This window comes from Sminthopsis crassicaudata, chromosome 5, assembly GCF_048593235.1.
Source record: "Sminthopsis crassicaudata isolate SCR6 chromosome 5, ASM4859323v1, whole genome shotgun sequence".
In the NCBI taxonomy this organism is placed as follows: Eukaryota; Metazoa; Chordata; class Mammalia; order Dasyuromorphia; family Dasyuridae; genus Sminthopsis; species Sminthopsis crassicaudata.
The window spans coordinates 287682853-287704477 of record NC_133621.1 but is presented as its reverse complement, the minus strand read 5'-3'; the positions used below and the strand labels follow the sequence as shown (position 1 = coordinate 287704477).

Here is a 21625-nt window from a genome sequence, read left to right as displayed (position 1 = left end):
AGTAGAGGAAAAGATCATAGAAAGTTGGAGAAATTACTCTAGCAGTTGTATGTCACACAGATCATCTCATCTATGTAGTTCTACTATCCATCCATGTTCAAATGAAAAATAACACTGCTGAATAACTAATTTTAAAACTGTCAGGTTCCTAATTTCTTAGCTAATCCTTCACTGGTAGATTGTGTTTGAAGTCCTTGCCATATGAATGCTTTTTTTTCCTCCCAAGAGAAAAGATTGATCGATAGGGATTACAGGAGAAAGAGAGAGAGAGAGAGAGAGAGAGAGAGAGAGAGAAATCCTAAATAGAGCTTATCCTCTAAGGGTCCCAACCCCTTTTTTCTTCCAAAACTTGCCTTTTTTTGTAGAGGGTACCATCATCCTCCAGAACCAAAATCCCATCCTTACATCCCCCCTGCCTCACTCCCCCTCCAGACTCAATTTTCAGGTCTAGCTGATTTTGTCCCATAACATGTCTCAAATTAGGTCCTTTCTTGATACTCACAAAATCAAGCAATAGAAATTAAACCCTTGTGTGGAGTAGGGATTCCTATCTCACCCAGGACATTCTAGGCGATCACTGAGATTTCTTCCAATTTTCAAATTCTATGATTCTTGTCCTTGGGGACAGATACTTTTAATTTTTGTCATTTTATCCCTTTTTATCCCTATCCTTAGTACGGTGCCTGGTATAAAGTGATCAAAGAAAATGATCTGAGTCGTGCTAGAGGCTGGTGATACAGAGACACTAATTAGTTGGCCCTGTCCTCAAGGAGCTTACATTCTACTGAGACAATACATGTAAATGTGTTGGGGCCTGCCTTCTCCCTTTGCCCAACCACATACACATACACACACTGCATATATAGATGTCTCTGGTTACTTCCAGTAAACCACATGGAAACTCTGAAGAATTTACTTCTATCTAGCCATGACTCACTGATGTGTTAATTCCCGACTATTGGCTGTTGAGTTGATATTCTAAATGTATCAAAGGAGATACCCACATCTTCTATTGTGGAAGAATAATTCTAAGCTGTCCAGAGGGTCCAGTGATGGTCCCTTTACCCCACAAAGCCACTATCCAAGAACAACATATCAAATTAGTCAAATCCCCTTTTGTATCTTCTTTCCTTTAATACAGTCCTTATGAGCACATAACATGCTTGGAGGACTATGGTGTCAGAAGTAGCATCTTCCACTAGCAAGTGAACAGCTAGAAAGGGAAAATGGCTACAGCAAAAACACCTGTTTCAGACAGTTCAATTATTAATAGACTAGACTAGAGAACCCAAGCCAAGAGAAGAGCAATATTGGAGAGAAGGAACCATAACAATCAAATTCAGTTGATTGACTAAACAATTCCACAGAAGTGAAATATAACATGGTAGTGATCAGTCTTGCAAAAACTGTGTCCCAATAAGAATTGAATATTGGCCTCCCAGTTAACTACACTAGGAGTAATAAATGAGTTACTGAATTCTTTTGATCATTTTATAACACACTATGATTCTCTTGCTCTTACCATGGTTTTCTTTGAATAAGAATAAATCTTGTATTTATTCTTGATTCACATTGATTATCTTTTATTTTCTCTCTTGGAGAAAATCTTATATTATACTCAAAAGCAATGCTTCCCCACAGTAGCCAGGGATTAGACTTGGGGGTTTATAAGATGGTTCCTTCTAACATCCAGAACTATGATCTTATGATTCAACAAAAAGTTTCGTAATGCATAAGAAGTAAAGGAGAGTGATGGGGGAGGGAGGGAGAAAGCAAATAGAGCAGCAAAGGAGTAAAGAAAACAGCAAAGGAGATTGGTGGCAGGTGGGGCTGGAGTGCAACAGGGCAGATATTGGAAACTTGAGCAATGTAGGGAATAGAAAACATGAATGAAAATTGAAAAGGCTGGATATTAATGAAGAGATCTGAATAAGGACTGATTTGGTTCAAAGGGTAAGCTCTAGTTACCATTTTGGAAACCAAGAGACAAAAAGACTTCGAGAGTATGGGCAAACAGCTGTTGAAATAAAGGCACTGGCTGTTCAGTGAGGGATAGGGAGAAGAGGGGGAGTCTTAACTATTGGAATTCTGTGAAACACTCCCAAATCTTCTGAAGATAAGCTTCTGCTAAAGAGAAACCAGCCATTAGTTGGATTTTAAAAATTCATTAAAAAACACTATAATAAACAATGAGATGAACCAAATCAGTTCCAATAGAGCAGTAATGAACTGAACCAGCTACACTCAGTGAAAGAACTCTGGGAGATGACTATGAACCACTACATAGAATTCCCAATCCCTCTGTTTTTGTCCGCCTGCATTTTGGATTTCCTTCACAGGCTAATTGTACACTATTTCAAAGTCCAATTCTTTTTGTAAAGTAAAACAACTGTTTGGGCATGTATACATATATTGTATTTAATTTATATTTTAACATATTTAACATGTATTGGTCAACCTGCCATCTTGCAGGGGGGGGAAGGGGAAGGAGGGGAAAAATTAGAACAAAAGGCTTGGCAATTGTCAAAGTTGTAAAATTACCCATGCATATATCTGGTAAATAAAAACTATTAAAATAAAAAAATAAAAAAACACTCTAATAGTTTGAATAGACCTCCAATGATACCTATTACAGCTCTCTTATTTTACTAAGACCCAGAGATGGTAGATAAATGCTAATGTCACACAGGTATGTCAGGAACAGAGCTAAAAGAGACCTTATTGGCTATCTACACCATTCCTTCTACCATTTCCACTTAAGAGCTGAGGAAGATAGGTCCCAGAATGGGTAAGTGGCTTACCAAGGGTGCCAAGGTAATGGTGGTAGTAGTGATAGTGGTGGTGATGGGAAAGGGAGGAGGAAAAATGGTATTAAGAGGAGTGGTGGTGATGGTAATAATAATTATACATATAATAACCCTGAATTTCTTATATATTATCTTATTTGCATCTAAGGAGAGATACACAATAGAAGTTTTCCACATTTCTTCCCTATCTAAGCCACATACATTTTTTTCCAAACTGTGATTAAAAACCACTTCATATCTATTTTGAGATTTTTAGGTTCCATTTTAAAGAATTTTTAAATATTATATCCCACAGAAAAGGGCATGAGCTGCAGTCAGTTAGCTGGCCTTAGGATGACAGACATAAAATTCATCAGCAGAGCTATTCTCAAAGCCTTTCCCTCTTGGGAGTCCCTCTTGGGGACTCAATGCTGCTCAATGCTAGCAAATAGTCTTTGATAATGCAAGGTCACCTACATACCACAATGAAAGATCAGAGAGGGACCTTAATGGAGGGGCAAATATTGCTTTATTGATACTCATCAAGCTTGGCTTTGCCTTGGATTCTACTCTGTCCAGTTTTACATCAAAGGCCCTTGCAGCTGCCTTCCATTTACTATGGTTTAAAAGATGCCATTGTTTTTCCTCTAGTTATTCTGCTTCCTGATTCAACATTAAAACCCCAAATTGCCTGGTTTTGCCTTTGCTTGGGGAAAAGAATCCAGCCTATCACTTTTTTTTTTTTTAGTGCTGTAGGTTAAGTTTTAGCTATCAGTACTTTCTGCTAATCTCAGAAAAGGCCTGACGTGGCCTTCCAAGCACCCATGACCAGCTTTCTGACCACACAGCATTCCTCCACCTTTTTTCCTAAAACAGACTGGAGCAACAACAAAAAAAAGACAGATTCCAGCCATCTTTTGTTTGGCAGTGTGACTTCCCCATGACTGGCCTTTCCCCAGTCAGGACATATTTGGTTCTTCCCAATCCATCTCTCTCAGACCTTCTCTTTGAAATAATATTTTGTCTTACTTTTAATTTTACCACATTAAGTGTACCTGTTAAACAAAAATCTGGTTCTCCTAGATGGTTTTGAGCCTGGCCTTTAACATATACTACCAAGATCCATCTATAGAGTAGGAGAGTTTAAAACCTTTCAGAGTAGATTTCAAAACAGACATGAAATGTTATCTTCACAGTACTGAACATTCAACTGATATGTGCTCATATTGATACATATTCATTTGATGTATGTTAATTTGATATATACATTCATATTTAATATATTATTTAATTGAATGTTCATTTGAACTATAAAGAAAATACTGTTTGTTTTAAAAATCTAACGCTCTATTTTAAAATCTTTTAAAATACTTTTTTTTTTTTTTTTTTTTTTTTTTTTTTGCTGAGGCAATTGCTATTAAGTGACTTGCCCAGGGTCACACCGCTAAGTGTCTGAGGTCAGATTTGAACTTAGGTCCTCCTGACTTCAGGGCCAGTTCTCTATACACTTCACCTAAAATACCATTTTCTATAAAAAGCATGAGTCATTTAAAAGTGTTAGAAACTAGGCATGAAAAAAATCTAAGGAACAGATAAGACAGGATAGATACACTATATGAATACACATATGTGCATATATATGTAACATATACATATTCAAATATTTGTAAAATCAGGAATAAGATTTAATTGACAATCAATAGAAAAGTATCTGACTATACCTATGTCTTTAAATCCCATTCCAAACTGGGACATAATCACAACTCACATTCACACATTTAAATAAAGTACAGTGGTAGAACACCACACCTGAAATCAGGAAGACTCATTAACTAGCTGTGTGACCCTGAACAAGTCACTTCACCCTGTTTGTCTCCGTTTCCTCATCTGTAAAATGTCTTTGCCAAGAAAAACCCAAATGGGATCACAAAAAGTCATACACAATTGAAACATGGGAACAAGATACTTACATTCTTATTTTATTTTTAAAATGCATACATATTTTAATCAGAAAATTCAGATTTCTATGGTTTGTGGATGTTTTATGATATCATTTTATATCTTACAGACTGAGAGGCAGTATGCCATAGTGGTTAGAATACCTGGCCTGGGAAATGGGAAATCCTGGTTTAAAATCTGACCTATACTAGCTATGTGACCATGGGCAAATCATATAACTTCTCAGTGTTTTAGGCAACTCTTGAAAATTGTAAGTTGCAAAGTAGGTACTAATCAGCATTGGTAGTGTGTGTTCCCAATGGGAAGTTCCCTATATCAATTAAAGCTATTTTAAATAAGTTATAGGAAAGGATCAAAGTTTTCTACCATACAAGGGATGCCATTTTCAAAGGTGGGGGCCAAGGAGTGAGGTGTAGAACATACATACAAATGCTTTCTCCACTATACTTAAGGTTCTCCTCTCTATCTTCATGGGACCCTTTTTGAAGAGACCATTTCTTGCCTTTTTCCTTTTATTATTTCTCTGCAATGGATTTGAATTTCAATATTGCACTATAAATGGAAATGCTAGTGAGGGTCTGGCTTCTTCTCCTAATCTACTTAATTAGTCTGGGTCCAGGTTCATCTACCATAGATAGGTTGGAAGCTCCTTTGAACGTGTCAGGTGTAGGATTTTGAGATACAAAGACAAAAATCTGACCACAGGATTTATTGGGAAAACACAGTGAACTTTGCAAAAAGGGCAAAATGAAGGGTGTAAATTCCTTGTTGCTGCCACCTGCTGGATTCCTGGCTTTGTTTGACTCTGGGAAATGATGCCATGTTTGGAATTGCTCCCAAGAAGTAAGCTTTCTCCAGACAATAGGACAGCCACAGTGTGGCCCAGAGATATCAGTGATTGATTTTCTGCTCAAGTCAAGCTATAGGAGAATTGTTATCTTCTGGTAAACAAGGCTATCTTGAAGAAGCCAGATCAGGCTAAAGCCCAGTTGGTAGAATTTCTTCAGGATTTATGCACATAGTCATCAGTCACTACTTGTCCACAAATCCACCCTTCTCTTCTAAGGAAGAGGCCGGCTCTAACCACTCTGCACCACTCCTTTCAGGTCTGTGGATCTATTTCTAAATTTCTTCAGGAATTTTACTCTGAATTTGGTTCACTAACCAATGGCATTTAAGTACAACTTCAAACTCCTCTTTTGAAAAGTTCCTTTTCTCATTGCAAATGACAAGAGAGTTTTTTTTTTTTACCCAGTGAAAACAGAAGACCCAAGCTGCCCATGGATATGGCTATTCCCTATTCACAGAAATCAGTTGGATAAAAATTGATTTGTTTTGACTTAGTCTTTCTCTTAATCCCAAGTCTTACATGATTTGGAATCTTCCTCTTATTTTTCCTCTCAAATCTGGGCTCCCATTTCATAATCAATAGTGCTTTCACTAAGCATTAATTAGGGTTCTTTTAATTAACTTTATTTTATTTAATTTATTTAATTAATTTAATTTATTAATTAATTAATTTAATTAATAAAAGCAAGTACAAAACCGTTTTTAGGAATGGAAAAATATTTGAAATTTTAAATATTAAAATGTAAAAATACTAAGTGCCTAGGTGCCATGGAAATAAAAACAAAAATACCCTGCCTTTAAGGAGTTTTCATATATTGTGGAGAAAACAACATGGATATAGAGAATTATATATGTGAATATGTACATGCTATATGTTGCAAGTAATGCATATGTGGATAAGATATTTGTGTACACAATATATACAAATTTAATTCAAGCAATTTCTGTGGGGAAAGGAGTTGTAGAACATGGGGCCATCATGAAAGGCTTGTTTGAAGTAGATGATACTTGAAGGGAATTAGGATTTCAAGAGGTGCAGCTGAGCAAGGAAAATATTACAGGAATCTTGGCAGTGAGCAATGGAAAGCAAGTAGGAGAGTTTGGCTGGAATTTGAGGAAAGGAAAAAGGGGAGAGATAAATGAGAAGAGAAGAGAGCACAGAAGTAAAGGAAGAGAGAAGAGGAAAATGAGGGGAGAGAAGGGTGGGAAAAGAATAAGGGAAGGAGAGAGGGAAAGGGGAAAGGAAAGAAAAGGGGAATGGAGAAAGAAGGGGAGAGGAGAGGAGAGGGAAAGAGGGAAGAGAAAGAATGGGGAGGGAAAGTGTGCAGGGAAAGGAGAGAAGGAGAGGAAATTAGTCTAGGGAGGTTGGAAGCAGACTTTGAAGAGATCACATCCTTTGATGGCAGTGGTCATAGGGTGTGAAAGTGAGGGTTACAACATGTACCCAAGTAAATAGGAAGTATCTAAGAAAGGAGGGAGCACTAAGAAGGGCATCAGGAGAACCTTCAGTGAGGAGATTGCCCTGGAGCTGAATCGGGAAGGAAGGTAAGAATCAAGGAGTCAGAGGTGAGGTATGGAAATGAAAGGGAATGTGGAGTAGGAGGGACATTGTGAATGGGGGTTAATTGTTAGGAAAACAGAGCTCAAAAAGGACTGTAATGTGGGAAAAACAAAACAGAATTGTAGAAAATGGGAGCCCCATTGCAGAGGGCTTTAAATACCCTCTTGGATTTTTTTTCCCAGAAGTGATAGGGGGATGCTCCAGGATTTGAACAGAAGAATGATGACACTGTCAGCCCTGAACTTCTGAAGGATGATTTTAATAGCGGCAAGAAGGATGCTTTCAAGAGAGCAAAGAATGGAAACATAGAGAACAATTGGTAGGCTACTGAAAGAGTTCAAAGGAGGGACATTGAGGGCCTAAACAAGGCTGGTTTCTAAGTTAGTGGAGAGAAGGGAATGACTTTGAGGGTTGTGGAGGATTGAAGTGGCAGAGCTTAGCAGCCAGTGATGGAGGGATGGCAAGGACTGGGATCTGAGATGACATTGATACAGAGAACTCCCAGAATGAGGAAACTCCTACTATTGCAGGTTGGCACCTTCTCTTAACTTATAGTCTTGTCTCCAGCACTGAGACGTTGCATGAGCAACCCAGGGACACACAGGATTGTGGAATCAAGATGGCAGAGTAAAGACAGAATCTTGACCAAACTGTCCCAAATTCCTTTAAATGATGATTCTAAACAAATTTTAGAGCATCAGGATACACAAAATGATGGAATAGAACAATTTCTAGCTGAAGACAACTTAGAAGGTCAGCAGGAACAGTTTGTAACAGCCCCTGCTCAGATCTCAGGCCAGGTGCCAGCAAAACAGGAATAGGCCCTGGGCCTCTGAATCACCAGCAGAACAGGTGGCTTCTAGATTTCCCAGCCCAGAAATACCAAAGACAACTTGGAAGTTTGAAAGGAAAGATTTGTTAGTAGGGTGAGAGGGCCCTGGGATACCAGCAATCAGGAGTGGGTGTGGGAGTGGTGGCTGCTACCCTGAGGAAGGAGCCTGTTGCTTTAGCATGCTAGAAGTCACAGTGTATCATGGACATTCTTCATAGTTCCAGGGCAGAAAAGAGTGCTGGGGATCAGATCCCTAGAAGGATCCCTGAAAACAGTTTGAAACAATGCACCATCCACCCTGGAAATGGAGCCCTACCTTAAACAAAGAGTTAAAAGGCAGGTAATTGGTGGGAAAATGAGCCAACAATAGAAAAAGATTCTGATCACATAAAGTTACTATGGTGACAAGGAAGATTAAAAACACACTCAGAAGATGTTAAAGTCAAAGCTCTTACATCCAAAATATCTAGTAAAATAAGAATTGGTCTCATGCCTTGGAACTACTCAAAAAGGATTTTGAAAATCAAGAGAAATAGAGGAAGAGAAATAAAAGTGATGCAAAAGGAACTATAAAAAGCCAAAGAGAAGAATGCCTTACAAATTAAAACCGGAAATGGGAAAGGAAAATTAAAAAAACAGGAAAATAATTCCTCAAAAATTAGAATTGAGCAAATGAAAGCTAATGACTTTGTGAGAAGTCAAGATACAATAAAACAAAACCAAAAGAATGAAAAAAAAAAGCTTAGCAGCTTCTACATTAAAGTATCAGAGAGCTTAAGAAATGATATTCCAGAGAACACTGGAGCTAGGATTACAAATAAGAATCACCCACCGAGCAAAACTAAGTATAATCTTTCAGGAGAAAAGGTGAACATTCAATGAAATAAAGGATTTCCAAGCCTTTGTGATTAAAAGACCAGAGCAGAATAGAAAATTTGATTTTCAAATACAGGACTCAGGAGAAGCTTAAAGAAGTAATCAGGAAAGGGATATTTACCTGTCTACATTCCTATATGGGAGAATGATAATTATAACTCATAAAAACTTTCTCGTTATTACGGCAGTTAGAAGGATTATATATTATCAGAGAGCACATTGTGGATTGAATATGAAGGGATAATATCTAAAAAATAGAGAGGAATGAGAAGGGAATGGAGTGATAGAATGAGAAAGGGAGAGGTAGAATGGCATAAATTATCTGCCATAAAAGAGACAAGAAAAAAAAATTTTCAATGGAGGGAAGAAGGGGCAAGGGAAGGAAAATGAATGAACCTTTACTCTCATCAGAATTGGCTCAAAGAGGAAATAACATACACATACTCAATATAGGTACAGAAATTTATTTTACTCTGCAGGAAAATAGTAAGGAAAAGGGATATGAGTGAGGGGGAGGGTGATAGAAGAGAGAGCATTTTTTTGGGGGGGGGAGGTCAGTAGTAAAACACTTTAAAGGAGGGTCATGGTGAAAGGAGAGGGAGAAAAAGGAGAGAAGAGGAGGAAAAGGAGAGAGAAGAAAAAGAGGAAAGGGGGAGAAGTGGCATGAGAATAAAATAGACAGGGGAAATACATTTAGTAACTGTAATTGGAAAAAAATTTTGAAGCAAGTTTCTCTGATGAAGGGCTCATTTCTCAAATCTATAGGGAATGAGTCAAATTTATTTTTTAAAGCCATTATCCAAATGATAAATGATCAAAAAATAAAAACTATGACCAAAGAGTTATAAAATCATGTATTTGACCTGACAATTCCATGCCTAATGGCATGAATCCCAAAAGATATTTTTAAAAAGGAAAATAACCTATATGTATGAAAATATTTATAGCTGATCTTTTCTTAGGGCAATTAACTAGAAATTGAAGGGATACCTATCAACTGGAGAATGGCTGAGTAAATTATGATATGTGATTATGAAGGGATATATTGTTTGTTCTATGGGAAATGATGAGCAGGATGCTCTCAGAAAAACCTGGAAAGTCCTCTGTGAACTCAAAGAGAAATGTATTGTGTAGGTAGTAATGCTGTGAATGACTTTGCTATTCTCAGCAATAAAATGATCCAAAAGTACTCTGAAGGAATTATTTTTAAAATGTTAGCCATACCCAGAGAAAGAACTGATTGTATCTAAATATAGATTGAAATATATTTTTAAATTTTTTTTCTTAAGGCTTTTTCCTTGGGGTGGGGGGATCTATATTTTTCTTTTGCAACATGGAAAGTTTTGCACAACTTCACAGTGCTTTCTTAATGGGAAGGAAAGAATCTGAAGCTCAGTTTTTAAAATAAATGTAAAAAAAAAATAAAAACATTAAATAATTGCAAAAAAGCAGGACTTGAACCCATTTTTTTCCTGCCTTAGAGACCTCTCCATGACACTCTGCCTAATCCTCCCTTCCCTCCTCCTCCTCTTTCCTATCTCCTCCATTCACCCCTTTTCTCCCTCCCTACTTCTCTTTTCCCTCCTTTTCTTCTTGTTTTTTCTCTCTCCTTCCCCCCTCTCCTTTTCTTTTTCCACACACATGTATATATACAATATATGTACTATGTACACAAATATAACACAATAAACATATATTAATAGGCATACATAAATAAATCCACACATATTCATATATAAATTACATAGACTATATAATAATACATTTAAAGTGTTTTGCAAATTTTAAAGTGATCAGTAGTACTATCATTGATAAGATGGAAAATAATTGTTTAATGATTAATTATATTTATAGTTAGTTACATCAGCTTTTTATAATTCAAGGACATTCAAAAGTCAGTGCAATTTTAGGCTTTAATAGCTTAATATACACGCAAACTTTACAAAAGTAAGTGATTACTTTACAACTTGGAATGGGATTTAAAAGCATATAATTACCTAGGTATATCAGATTTTTTCCAGTTGTTTTTAGTTTTCATTTCTTTTATTAGTAACCTAGAATTTTCTCTAGCTGCCCTTATTTAAATATACTTAAAAGCATTCCTTGTTTTCCCCCACTGAAGGGTATGTCCCAGATGTACATCTACTCCTGGTACATCATCCTGATCCTAATTCTGCAGGGTGGTATATATGATAAAGTGCTGGAATTGGAGTCAGAAAGTCACAATCTTTCTGAACCTCTCTTTTCCCATTTTATAAATGGGAAAATTAACAAGATAAGGCAAATAAGGAATTTTGATAAGAAAATTCAAGATTTTTTTTTTAATCTCTGCTTTCCTTGAGTGTTTACTACCATTCCCTGCTCACCATAGGGCCTTAATAAATTATTTGTAAAATAATTAAACCAAAGATACCAGAGCTATATGATCATTCATCTAGAGGTGGAAGGGACTCCCAAGGACTCTGATTCCAAGTGCTTCATTTTACAGATAGGAAAATGAAGCCCAGGATGACTGATTGTCTTGCACAGGGTCACATAGGTGCTACCATAGACCTGGGATTTGAACCCAGGTCCTCTGACTTCAGGTTTTTCTATTTACTGAGTAGTTAAAAATAACTTAGGGTCAATATCTTGAGATTGATGCTGACGGTTCTCCCCATTAGAATATATTTGTGAAACTATAGCATCAAGCATCAAATCTCCTTTCTCCAAGTCAGTTTTTTTTTTTTTTTTTGATGAAAGGATTGGTTAACCTCTGGCCTGTTACCAACATCATTAGATTGAGGGTACTACCATCTTCCTTGCCAACTAAGTACATATCCTTAGAGTTTCTTTTTGTTTGCCTTTTTTTGTGAGTCAATCAGAGTTATATAACTTGCCCAGTGTCACACAGATAAGTGTTAAGTGTCTAAGGCCAAATTTGAATTAAGATCCTGGACTCAAGAAGGTGTTCTATCCAATGCCATCTAGCTGCTCCCTGTTAGACCCTTTCCTCTAGGTCACTGACACTTCTACACTCACACAGAATAAGAGGCCAAGTCCTCTTAATTCTACCTGAAAAGTCTTTCTTCTATCCCCATCTCTATACAGATAGACACCACGCTTAAGATCCTTCTCATCTCTTGCATAAAGTGTGATTAGTATCCTTTTCTTCCCCAGCATTCCATAGCTGTATATACTCTGCATTATATCCTCTCAGTAGAGAATAAGCTTCTCAAGGGCAGGGATCATTTCATTTTTTTCTTTGTATATCCTTTGTACTCCTCGCCATCAACAGTTAATTAACTAAAGCTATTGAACTGCTCCACAAGCCCCATGGTGCCTTTTTTTAAGCTTTCCCAAGTACTAGTTGATATCTTAGTTTCCTAGCATACAAGACAATTTGAGCAAGGAGTTTATAAGCTACCAGAGACAATCATTTTCCCTACTGTATAGAATTAAGTTCCCTGGTACTTTCCTTACACAGCTTGAAAATAACAACCTCTTCTCTACAAAAGAGCCCCAGCCAACCAGCTGTGAACAATGACTACATTGTGTTATGAGTTAAAATTAAAATTTCAAAAAGGTACATATAAAATAAGCATAAAGTAAAAAGAAAGAAAAATACAAACTATCAACAAAGAACAAAAAAAAATTTTGTTAATAACCTTTTATTAGTAATAAAAATAATGAAAATTAAAAACAACTGAGGTTTCATCTCATAACCAGCAAATTAACAAATGTGATAAAAGAAGCAAGTCACTGCTAGTAGATAAGCTAAATGAACATAAACATAACAACATACAAATAGTAGAGCTTCAGATTGGCCCAAACGTTTAGGAAAGCAATTCAGTTATTCTAAAAGAAGTTGCTCAAGTATTCATATCTTTTGATTCAGCAACAGTTGTCAAATGATATATAATCTCTAAGTACAATTACTGCAGGATAGCTGGTTGTGCTTAACTTTTCCTTCAGTACAGAAAACAATATAAGGGAAGATTTTCTATGGTATATTTATAGGGTTTTTTTCCTTAGGGATGACAAGGGGAAATTATTAGGAAATAATTAGCATTTTTAAAAGGAGTTTTCAAGCTTAACATTATAAATACAAGGATCCTTAAAAACTAAGGACATAAAGTATCAGAAATACGCATTTTATAGGAGTTCATCCAGTAATCTATTGAATATTTGAGTGTCCACTATATACAAATTGAAGACACACAGGTAGTACAGTAGATAGAGCAATAGACCTGGAATCAGGCTCATCTGAGTTCAAATCTGTCCTCACTTCCTAGCTGTGTGACCCTGGGCAAGTCACTCAACTCTGCCTCAGTTTCCTCATCTGTAAAGAGAGGTGGAGAAGGAAATGGCAATTCACTTCTGTCTATGCCAAGAAAACCCTCAATGGGGTCAGAAAAAAATTGAGCATAACTGAAAAAATGACTCAACAACAACTGCACAGACTATTTTGTATTCTTTAGCATATAACCAGTCTTCGTTTCTGTTTTGATGTCAACCAGGAAAAAACCAAGACCAAGCTTTCTCTGCTCTCCCAAAGGGCAAGATTTTGTACGAGATTAAGTTTGGGTATTTGGGAAGAAAGCAAATAATTTTTCTGATCATCAAGTTAGCTACTGACAGTGAGGACTGCACATCATTCCTACTTTCATGAGTTTGGGCAAACTGTTTCATTTCCTTATCTGATGAAGTTGAGACAAAGGTCTCTTCCAGCTGTAGAACTTTTACCCTGTGAGCTCTCTGAGTTCATCACTAAAATCGGGAAGTCTAGCTGGATGGCCTCTAAACTCCCTTGCAGTTTAAAAATCTCTGATTTTATGATTCCAGCTGTGTGACCTTGGATAAGCCACTTCATTTCTCTTAACCTCAGATTCTTCATCTACAAAATGGTTAAGCTAGCTGGATTCTGAAGTCCCTTACAGATCTAGATTTATGATATTGCTTTATGAGCCATATTTAGTTATCTTATGGGTGGAATACTTGGAAACGGCTTACTTTGGCTCCCTTCTTTCCTCAGGCAAACTCCTTTCTATCCTTCCTGCCTCAGCTGAGATAGCATCTCCTTCCTGAGCCCTTTACTGATTCCCCACAAAGGGATCTGCTTCCTATCTTGAATTTTACTAATATTTTTCCAATGGAAAAATATGTACCTTGTACTATATGAGAGGTTGTTATTATTTTTTTTTGTATCATGGCAGCCTAGTGAAGTCTATGGTCTCTTTCTCAGAATATTTTTAATTAAAAATTTCTCAGATTTTTAAAAAAGAAATGCCAATTTTAAACTGAAAATAAAGAAATCATTTTTCTTATCCAAGTTCAGACTCCCCAAAAATCTATAAATTGACCTGATGGGGGAACCATGAACCCCAGGTTGAAAACCCCTATATCACAGTTACCTAATTCTCCTTGCTAGAAAGTAAACTGCTTGGGGTTTTTTTTTTTTAATCTTTTGCCCTTTCTTCCTGCCTGTTTCCAAACACTCTGTAAAATGTATGTTGCATTAAAATTCTAAACTTCATCAGAACCTAAAATGTCCTAACAGGGAAACTGGTCATCACTCAGGCTCTGCCTTGCATCAGGACAGATCCATTTTCTTACACAATAAAAACAAAATTAGATATCTCTAAGACCAGGGTAAGAGAGATACTATTCAGCCACCTCACGTCCAAGCATCTCAGCAGAAGTTCAATTTCATGATCACTCAACATTCTCTTAAGCCTGACTCTGCCTTTGGACAAGCAGATGAGTTAAAACACGGCAGGAGCAATACTATCTTCATATTGGAAGCTATGTATCCCTAAGGAACTAAGGGAAATAACTGGAGGGGGTGAAATGCTATTCTCATTAACTTGTTTGCTTGATTTGAAAAACTTGATGGAATATTGCCTTCTCTCTTAACTTTATTATTATAGATGTTTGAATACCAACTCTACAGATAATTCTTACTCAGAGACCAAGGGGGAGAAGGGAAAATTCTGGGAAAGGTATAAACCAAATGTTCAAAAAATAATAGATTCCTAGAATTATAAGATAGGATCCCGAATGCGTCTCAGAGGTCATCAGGCCAAATCTCTTTCTTTTACTGATACAAAATGGAGCAGCAAAGAATTATAAGGTCACATAGCTAATCAGAGGCAGAATTTGAACTTGGGTCTCTAGTATATTTTATTGGTTTTCAAATCCCTTTGGCATAAAAAAAATCTGCCTAATTTTTAGTTGTGAAGAAATAACTTGCTTCCCCTTTAATTAGTGAAGTAAGCTTGCTTTTCAAGTGATTTAACTTATTCTGAATTCATTTTCCCCACTTGGATGCCCAATTAAGCCTTGAAAGCTTCTAGACGTTTATAGCACCCGTTATTATTTAAGCCTGGCATTGAGAGCGTACCCCAGGCAGCCTGGGAAATTTAAAATGCAGTCAAGTACAAAAGTTGGATTCCTCTGATAGCGGAAAGAACTAAAAATAGATGTCTGTCAATGAACGGATGTATTCCTAAATCCTCATCAATGTGCTTACCCATCCCTGTAAGAATCTGTGAGATTCTTCAGATGCAAAAGAAAAATTGTTAGGGAGTTGAAAAGTGCCTGCCAGGAGAACCATCCCCGATCCCAGCAAAGGCTTAGAGGGGGAAAAATAGGTTACCGATGCCATCCATTACCTGTTTGCCATTTGTTAGCAATTCACCTGCACATCCATCTCCAGCTTCTCAGCAGTACCTGAGTGATCATTTTAAGTAATTTATGCCCTGTAAGGCAGGTCCCTTTAAAGCTTGAAAGAGGCAACAAGAAATGGATGTAGCCTTCTACATACAGATTTGTCTTTGTTTTTCTCACCTTGTGCCTAAAACTCTTAGGTTATCCCACAACAGGAGCTCTTCAGGCAGTGGCTAATATTTTCTATAATTGCTTACCAGCCTTTACTTTTTAAATACCCAAATCTGTGTTATTTCTCACAATTGATTTAATACAAGGGGAAAGAGAAAAATCATTCTGAGTTTCTATTTCCTAACCAAGTTACTCACCAGCATCTCTGATAAAGGATGAACTAAATTACTTTTTCCCTCACACGCAAACAGAAACAGTGATAAGAAGCCCCTAACCGATATCTTTAACACAGCTTCTAGTGCTGGGGCTGAAATCTTGGGGACTGTGACTTATTCTAAAATTGGAAATATTTACAAAGAGCAGTAGTATCTTCTCTCTACCCAGCAGCTTTATTTTCAAACTGACTTATTTTTAGGGTCCCAGATTTGAAATTAATTTCAATGGTGAGGTACATCAGGTAAAGGAACAAGTAAACTCATTTCCTGGGTGCAGTAACGGATGGCATCCAGGCTCTGGGTCTCAGGTTTTCAATTAATTTCCACTCACCACAGCCGGGCGAGGTAGACGCTGGCATCCCCCTCCTAGACATGTGGCCAAACTGAGGCCTGAAGCTCTTGTCCAAGGTCACCCAGGCAGCGGCTGCCTCAGGAACAGTTGAGTCTCAGCCCTCTCCTCTCCTACCCCAGCCTTCCTCCCTCCCTCCCCGGATCCCTGCCATACAAATGTCGCTCCGGTGACTTAGGGGGAAGAGAATTTCCTCGGACGCCAAGTGCCCACTCCCAAGCGTTAAGTTTTGCAAGACTGCTGGTCCTTGCCGGTAGCTTTCTAGAACTCTGCCCACTGCCCTGATTTCCCAGTTGGGCATCCCCAGAACGATGACCCCGACCTCTTTGAAAGTCAAGTTGCGATGCCCCCACCCACCCTTTACCTCGTACTCACACTGCAACCCCCTTCCAGAAGTTTCCCTCTGATCACAGAGGGGCAGCCGGGGAATTGTCCACACCACCACGGGAGAAAAAGAAAAAAAAAAGGAACAAGTAAACCTATTTACCGTACGCAGCCACGGACGACATCCTGGCCCGGGGTCTGCCCAGGCTGGCACCCGAGCCGGACAGCGCAGCGGCGTCGGGCCCTGGCGCTGCCCGCTCGCTCCCATGAGCGGGCTCCACCTGGCCGGGGTAGGGCATACGCTTCCCACTTGCAAGCCCCAAATCTCCTGCTCCTGAGCATGCCCAGTTCCCCGGCGAAAGCCACGGACAAGTTTGAGCGGGGAGCTCAGCTCTCACCAGAAAGGGGAGGAAGAAAAAGAGAGAAGGAGGGAGGAGGGAGAAAAAGAGAGAAGGAAGGAGGAGGGAGAAAAAGAGAGAAGGAGGGAGGAGGGAGGAAGAAAAAGAGAGAAGGAGGGAGGAGGGAGGAAGAAAAAGAGAGAAGGAGGGAGGAGGGAGGAAGAAAAAGAGAGAAGGAAGGAGGGAGGGAGGGAGAAAAAGAGAGAAGGAAGGAGAGAGAAAAGACGGGAACAAAGCTTTGAGTACTTGGCCTGGGCAGAAGTGGGGAGGGAAGCCAGGGGCCACGTCGCGGGGCAAGGGGTAGGAGGGGCAAGGAGGGAAGGTGGGAGGGACACGAGGAAAGTCGGATCCCCTCCAGCTGAGGCGTCTGCTCAAATCCCAGAAGGGAGGGACTGCACGCAGGTTCCCTCCGTGGGACCCACAGGAGGGAGTTAGAGGAGGGGGAGGGGAAGAGTGTTCATCCACGCAAGTTTCGGATTCCGGGACGCCGAAGGATCTAGGGTGTCTCCTGTTTCGGCGTCCTAAGCTAACCGTGGAACTAACCCTCGCAGTGAAGGGAGGGGGCAGGAATTGGGGGATACTGAGGATCATCCAGGGAGATACCTCAAAAGCCCATTCATCCAATTCCCGTTTGTGTCTGCCCGTTTCCATCTTGTGTGTCTCTCCTATAAAATCATGACTTATATTTAACAGAGAGCCTACTATGTGACAGGCAATATCTCTCCTGTAATAGTCTTGACTTATATTTAACAGAGAGCCTACTATGTGATAGGCAGTGTCTCTCCTATAATAGTGAGGCTTATATTTAACAGAGAGCCTACTATGTGACAGGCGCTCTAAGTGCTTCAAAAATGATCTCTTCTGATCCTAACAAGGGGGGGGGGGAAGCAAATGCTATTATTATCCCCATTTAATGAGTAAGGAAACTGAGGCAGAGATTGACTTGTCCAGGGTCACATGCTTAATCTGAAGCTGCATTTCAACTCCGTCTTCCTAACACCAAGCTTAACTCTATGCAATTGTGCCAACCAGAGTGCCTCTCTATGTCTGTCTTACACTGGAGCAAATTGAGGAACTGAGGGGGATGTGAAGTGACAACCCCCAAATCACAAAGCTAACGACAGAGCTGGTATTCCAAGACAAACCCTCTAAATCCAGAGCCAGGCACCAAGTTTGCCTCCTGTTGTCATGAAGAAGTGGGAATAGGAACTACACCTGTGATTTCATTGGGAAGGGGGGGCACTCCCTCTACACGTGGGCACCTCCTCTTCAACTTATCTAGAGAGCATAGAGAGGTTGGGAAGTACCCATGGTTACAAAGACAGTGTGTATCAGAGATGCGAGAAAGGATTGCTCAGCAGACTTGGTTGGGGGATCGAGGAAGGAAAGGGAGGGACAGAAATCAAATGAGTCCCCCTGCCAGAATGTTTCAGGAAATATACTTAGAAGCCAAGAAATGCTCACATCCTGGGTCATTTTTCATTCAAAGGGGAAGCTAAGACTCCTTTCTGAAAAAAAAAAATTAATAGAGGTGTTAATAGTTGGGGAAAATGGCCATATTTGGAATTCCTACATGCCCATAGCATCTCTTTCAGACAGATAGCTTCCTTGGAGCCATAGGAAAGGAAACACAGAACAGGACCTGTCCTCCTACTGGCTGCTGGCAGGCACCCCATCACTGCCCTCACCTTCTGACTCTTTCTCCTTGAGAGAGCTCTCTGGCTTTGCAATTCCACCATGGGGTAGGTCCAAAAAGACAAGGAAAATTGGAGATCTTGGTGGACTCAGGGTATCCAGGGCAAAAGGTGGGAGATTAGATCACAGAGGATCGTTTATAGGATAAAAATGAAGCCTTCCAAATATAATTGGTAGAACATGAGGTCCACACAAACAAACCTTGATTTCAGGGGCCTCTGTGATTAAATAGATTGCAGCTATAAAATGGCTTGATTTTTTTTTTTTTTTTATGAGAGACAGAAAACTAGAAGAATTTTCTTCCTCACCAACTCTCTCTCTCACACACACACACACACACATATGAGTAGATGAGGCCGTTATGGCTTTAATATTTTTTTAATTTTATTTTTTATTAATTTTTAATAATTATAACATTTTCTTTGACAGTACATATGCATAGGTAAATTTTTTTTTACAATATTATCCCTTGTACTCCCTTCTGTTCTGAGTTTTTCCCCTCCTTCCCTCCACCCCCTCCCCTAGATGGCAGCCATTCCCATACATATTAAATATCTTATAGTATATCCTAGGTACAATATATATGTGCAGAACCAAATTTTGTTGTTGTTGTTGTTGCAAAGGAAGGATTGTATTCGCAAGGTAAAAATAATCTTGGGAAGAGAAACAAAACAAAACAAAACAACAACAACAACAACAACAACAAAACAATGCTCACAGTTTACATTCATTTCCCAGTGTTCCTTTTCTGGATGTAGCTAATTCTGTCCATCATTGATCAATTGGAATTGGATTAGCTCTTCTCTATGTTGAAGATATTCACTTCCATCAGAATACATCCTCATACAGTATTGTTGTTGAAGTGTATAATGATCTTCTGGTTCTGCTCATTTCACTCAGCATCAGTTGATGTAAGTCTCTCCAAGCCTCTCTGTATTCCTCCTGTTGGTCATTTCTTACAGAACAATAATATTCCATAACATTCATTTACCAATGGCTTTAATATTTAATGCAAAAAATTTTTTCTGGTCTCTAATCCTCAGTTGGCTCTCTTGTAAAAGGACAGGGCTGAATACCACCATCTCTGAGGCTTCCTCCTAGCTTTAGCAAGCTGCATTGTTTCTGCACATAGCTACCCTCTCCCTTCTCCTTTTCTAAATTATTTCCTCTCCTCTCCTTTTAAATTTATTTTAATAGTATTTTATTTGTTCTCAGTAATATGACAAGACAATTCTTAGTGTTCATTTTTTCAAGATTTGAGTTTCAAAATTTTCTCCCTCTCTTCCCTTCTCTGGTCGACAGTTTGATGTAGTTTATACATGTGCTATCATATAAAATATATCTCCATTTTAGTCATAGTTGTAAAATAAGAGATAGAGAAAAGAGAGAAAACATCATGAGAAAGAATAAGGTAAATTGGGGGGGAAAAAGCTTTAATCTACATTGAGTCCAACAATTGTTGGATGTGGATGACATTTTCCTTCATTAGTCCTTTGTACTTATCTTGAATCTTTGTGGAGCTGAGAAGATCTGAATCTTTCGTAGTTAATCATCAAACGATGTTGCTGATAACGTGTACACTGTTTTCCTGACTCTTTTCATTTCCCTTTGCAATAGTTCATACAAGACTTTCCAGATTTTTCTGAAATCTGTTTATGCATCATTTTTATTGCATAATAATGTGTCATTAACATTCATATACTACAGCTTGTTCAGCCATTCCCCAAATGATAAGCATGCCCTCAATTTTTAATATTTTGCCACCACAAAAGGACTGCCATAAATATTTTTGTGCATGTAGATCCTTTCCCTTTATGATATCTTTGTGAGTATTCCTTTAATAGTGGATCAAAGGGTATGCTTAATTTGGTTGTCCCTTGGGCATAGTTCTAAGTTGCCCTCCAAAATGGTTGAATCAGTTTTCAACTCCACCATTAATGTCCCCATTTTACCATAGCCGCTCTAACATTGATCACTTTCCTTTTTTGTCAAATTAGCCAATCTGATAGGTATTAGGTAGAATCCAAGAGTTGGATTTCTTTATTTTTGCATTTCTCTAATCACAAGTGACTTAGAGTACTTTTTCATATGTCTACAGATAGTTTTGATTTCCTCATCTGAAAACTTCCTATTCATATCCTTTGACCATTTATTAATTGAGGAATGCTTGTATTTTTGTAAATTTGAGTCACTTTTCCATATATATGAGAAATGAGGCCTTTGTCAGAGATACTAGCAATAAAATTGTTTTAAAGCTTTCTGCTTTCCTTTTATTCTTGATTGTATTATTATTGTACAAAAGCCTTTTAGTTTAATATAATCAATTTTGCATTTTGCCATACTCTCTCTCTTATTTGGTCATGAATTTATTCTCAGCTCCCCCTCCCCCAATAGATCTGACAGGTAGACAATAAGCTCTTTTAATTTGCTTATGGTGTTATCTTTTATGTCTAAATCATGCACCTATCTTGATTCTCAGTATGAGATGTTGATCTATATCTAGTTTGTGTCCTATTGTTTTCCAGTTTTCCCAAGGTTTTGGTCAAAAAGTTGTTAGTCCAGAAGCTAGGATCTTTGGATTTATCAAACAAGAGGTTACTATGGTCATTGACTACTGTGTCCTATGTACCAAATCTATTCCACTGATCTACCACCCTATTTCTTAGCCATTACCAGATAGTTTTGATGTTTACTGCTTTATAATATAGTTTGAGATCTGGTAGTGCTAGACCACCTTTCTATATATTTTTGCTATCACCCTATCATACCCTATTAGTTTACTTGATGTTATTAACTTTTTATTTTTCTAGATTTTGTTGTAATTTTTTCTAGCTCTATTGGATAATTTTTTGGTAGTTTGGTATGGCACTGAATAAGTAAATCAGTTTAGACAGGATTGTAATTTTTATTTAATTGGCTCAACCTAGCCATGAGTAATTGACATTTTTCTAGTTGATTAGAC

At 38.3% G+C, this 21625-nt stretch overlaps 1 protein-coding gene across 6 annotated transcripts in view; it reads right to left on the bottom strand.

Annotated features, from left to right (window-relative positions):
- ANO4 (anoctamin 4) overlaps positions 1–17360 on the bottom strand; it is a 422750-nt gene extending 405390 nt beyond the window's left edge. Inside the window, exon 1 of one of the 6 annotated variants that reach the window (XM_074271359.1) lies at positions 16734–17360. In XM_074271359.1, the coding sequence (XP_074127460.1) occupies positions 16734–16869 (136 nt within the window). In that variant the 5' untranslated portion in view covers positions 16870–17360. The remainder of the gene's footprint in view (positions 1–16733) is intronic. The other 5 variants (XM_074271361.1, XM_074271356.1, XM_074271357.1 and 2 more) reach the window with 5 other exon arrangements.
- Between the last annotated feature and the right edge of the window lie 4265 nt (positions 17361–21625).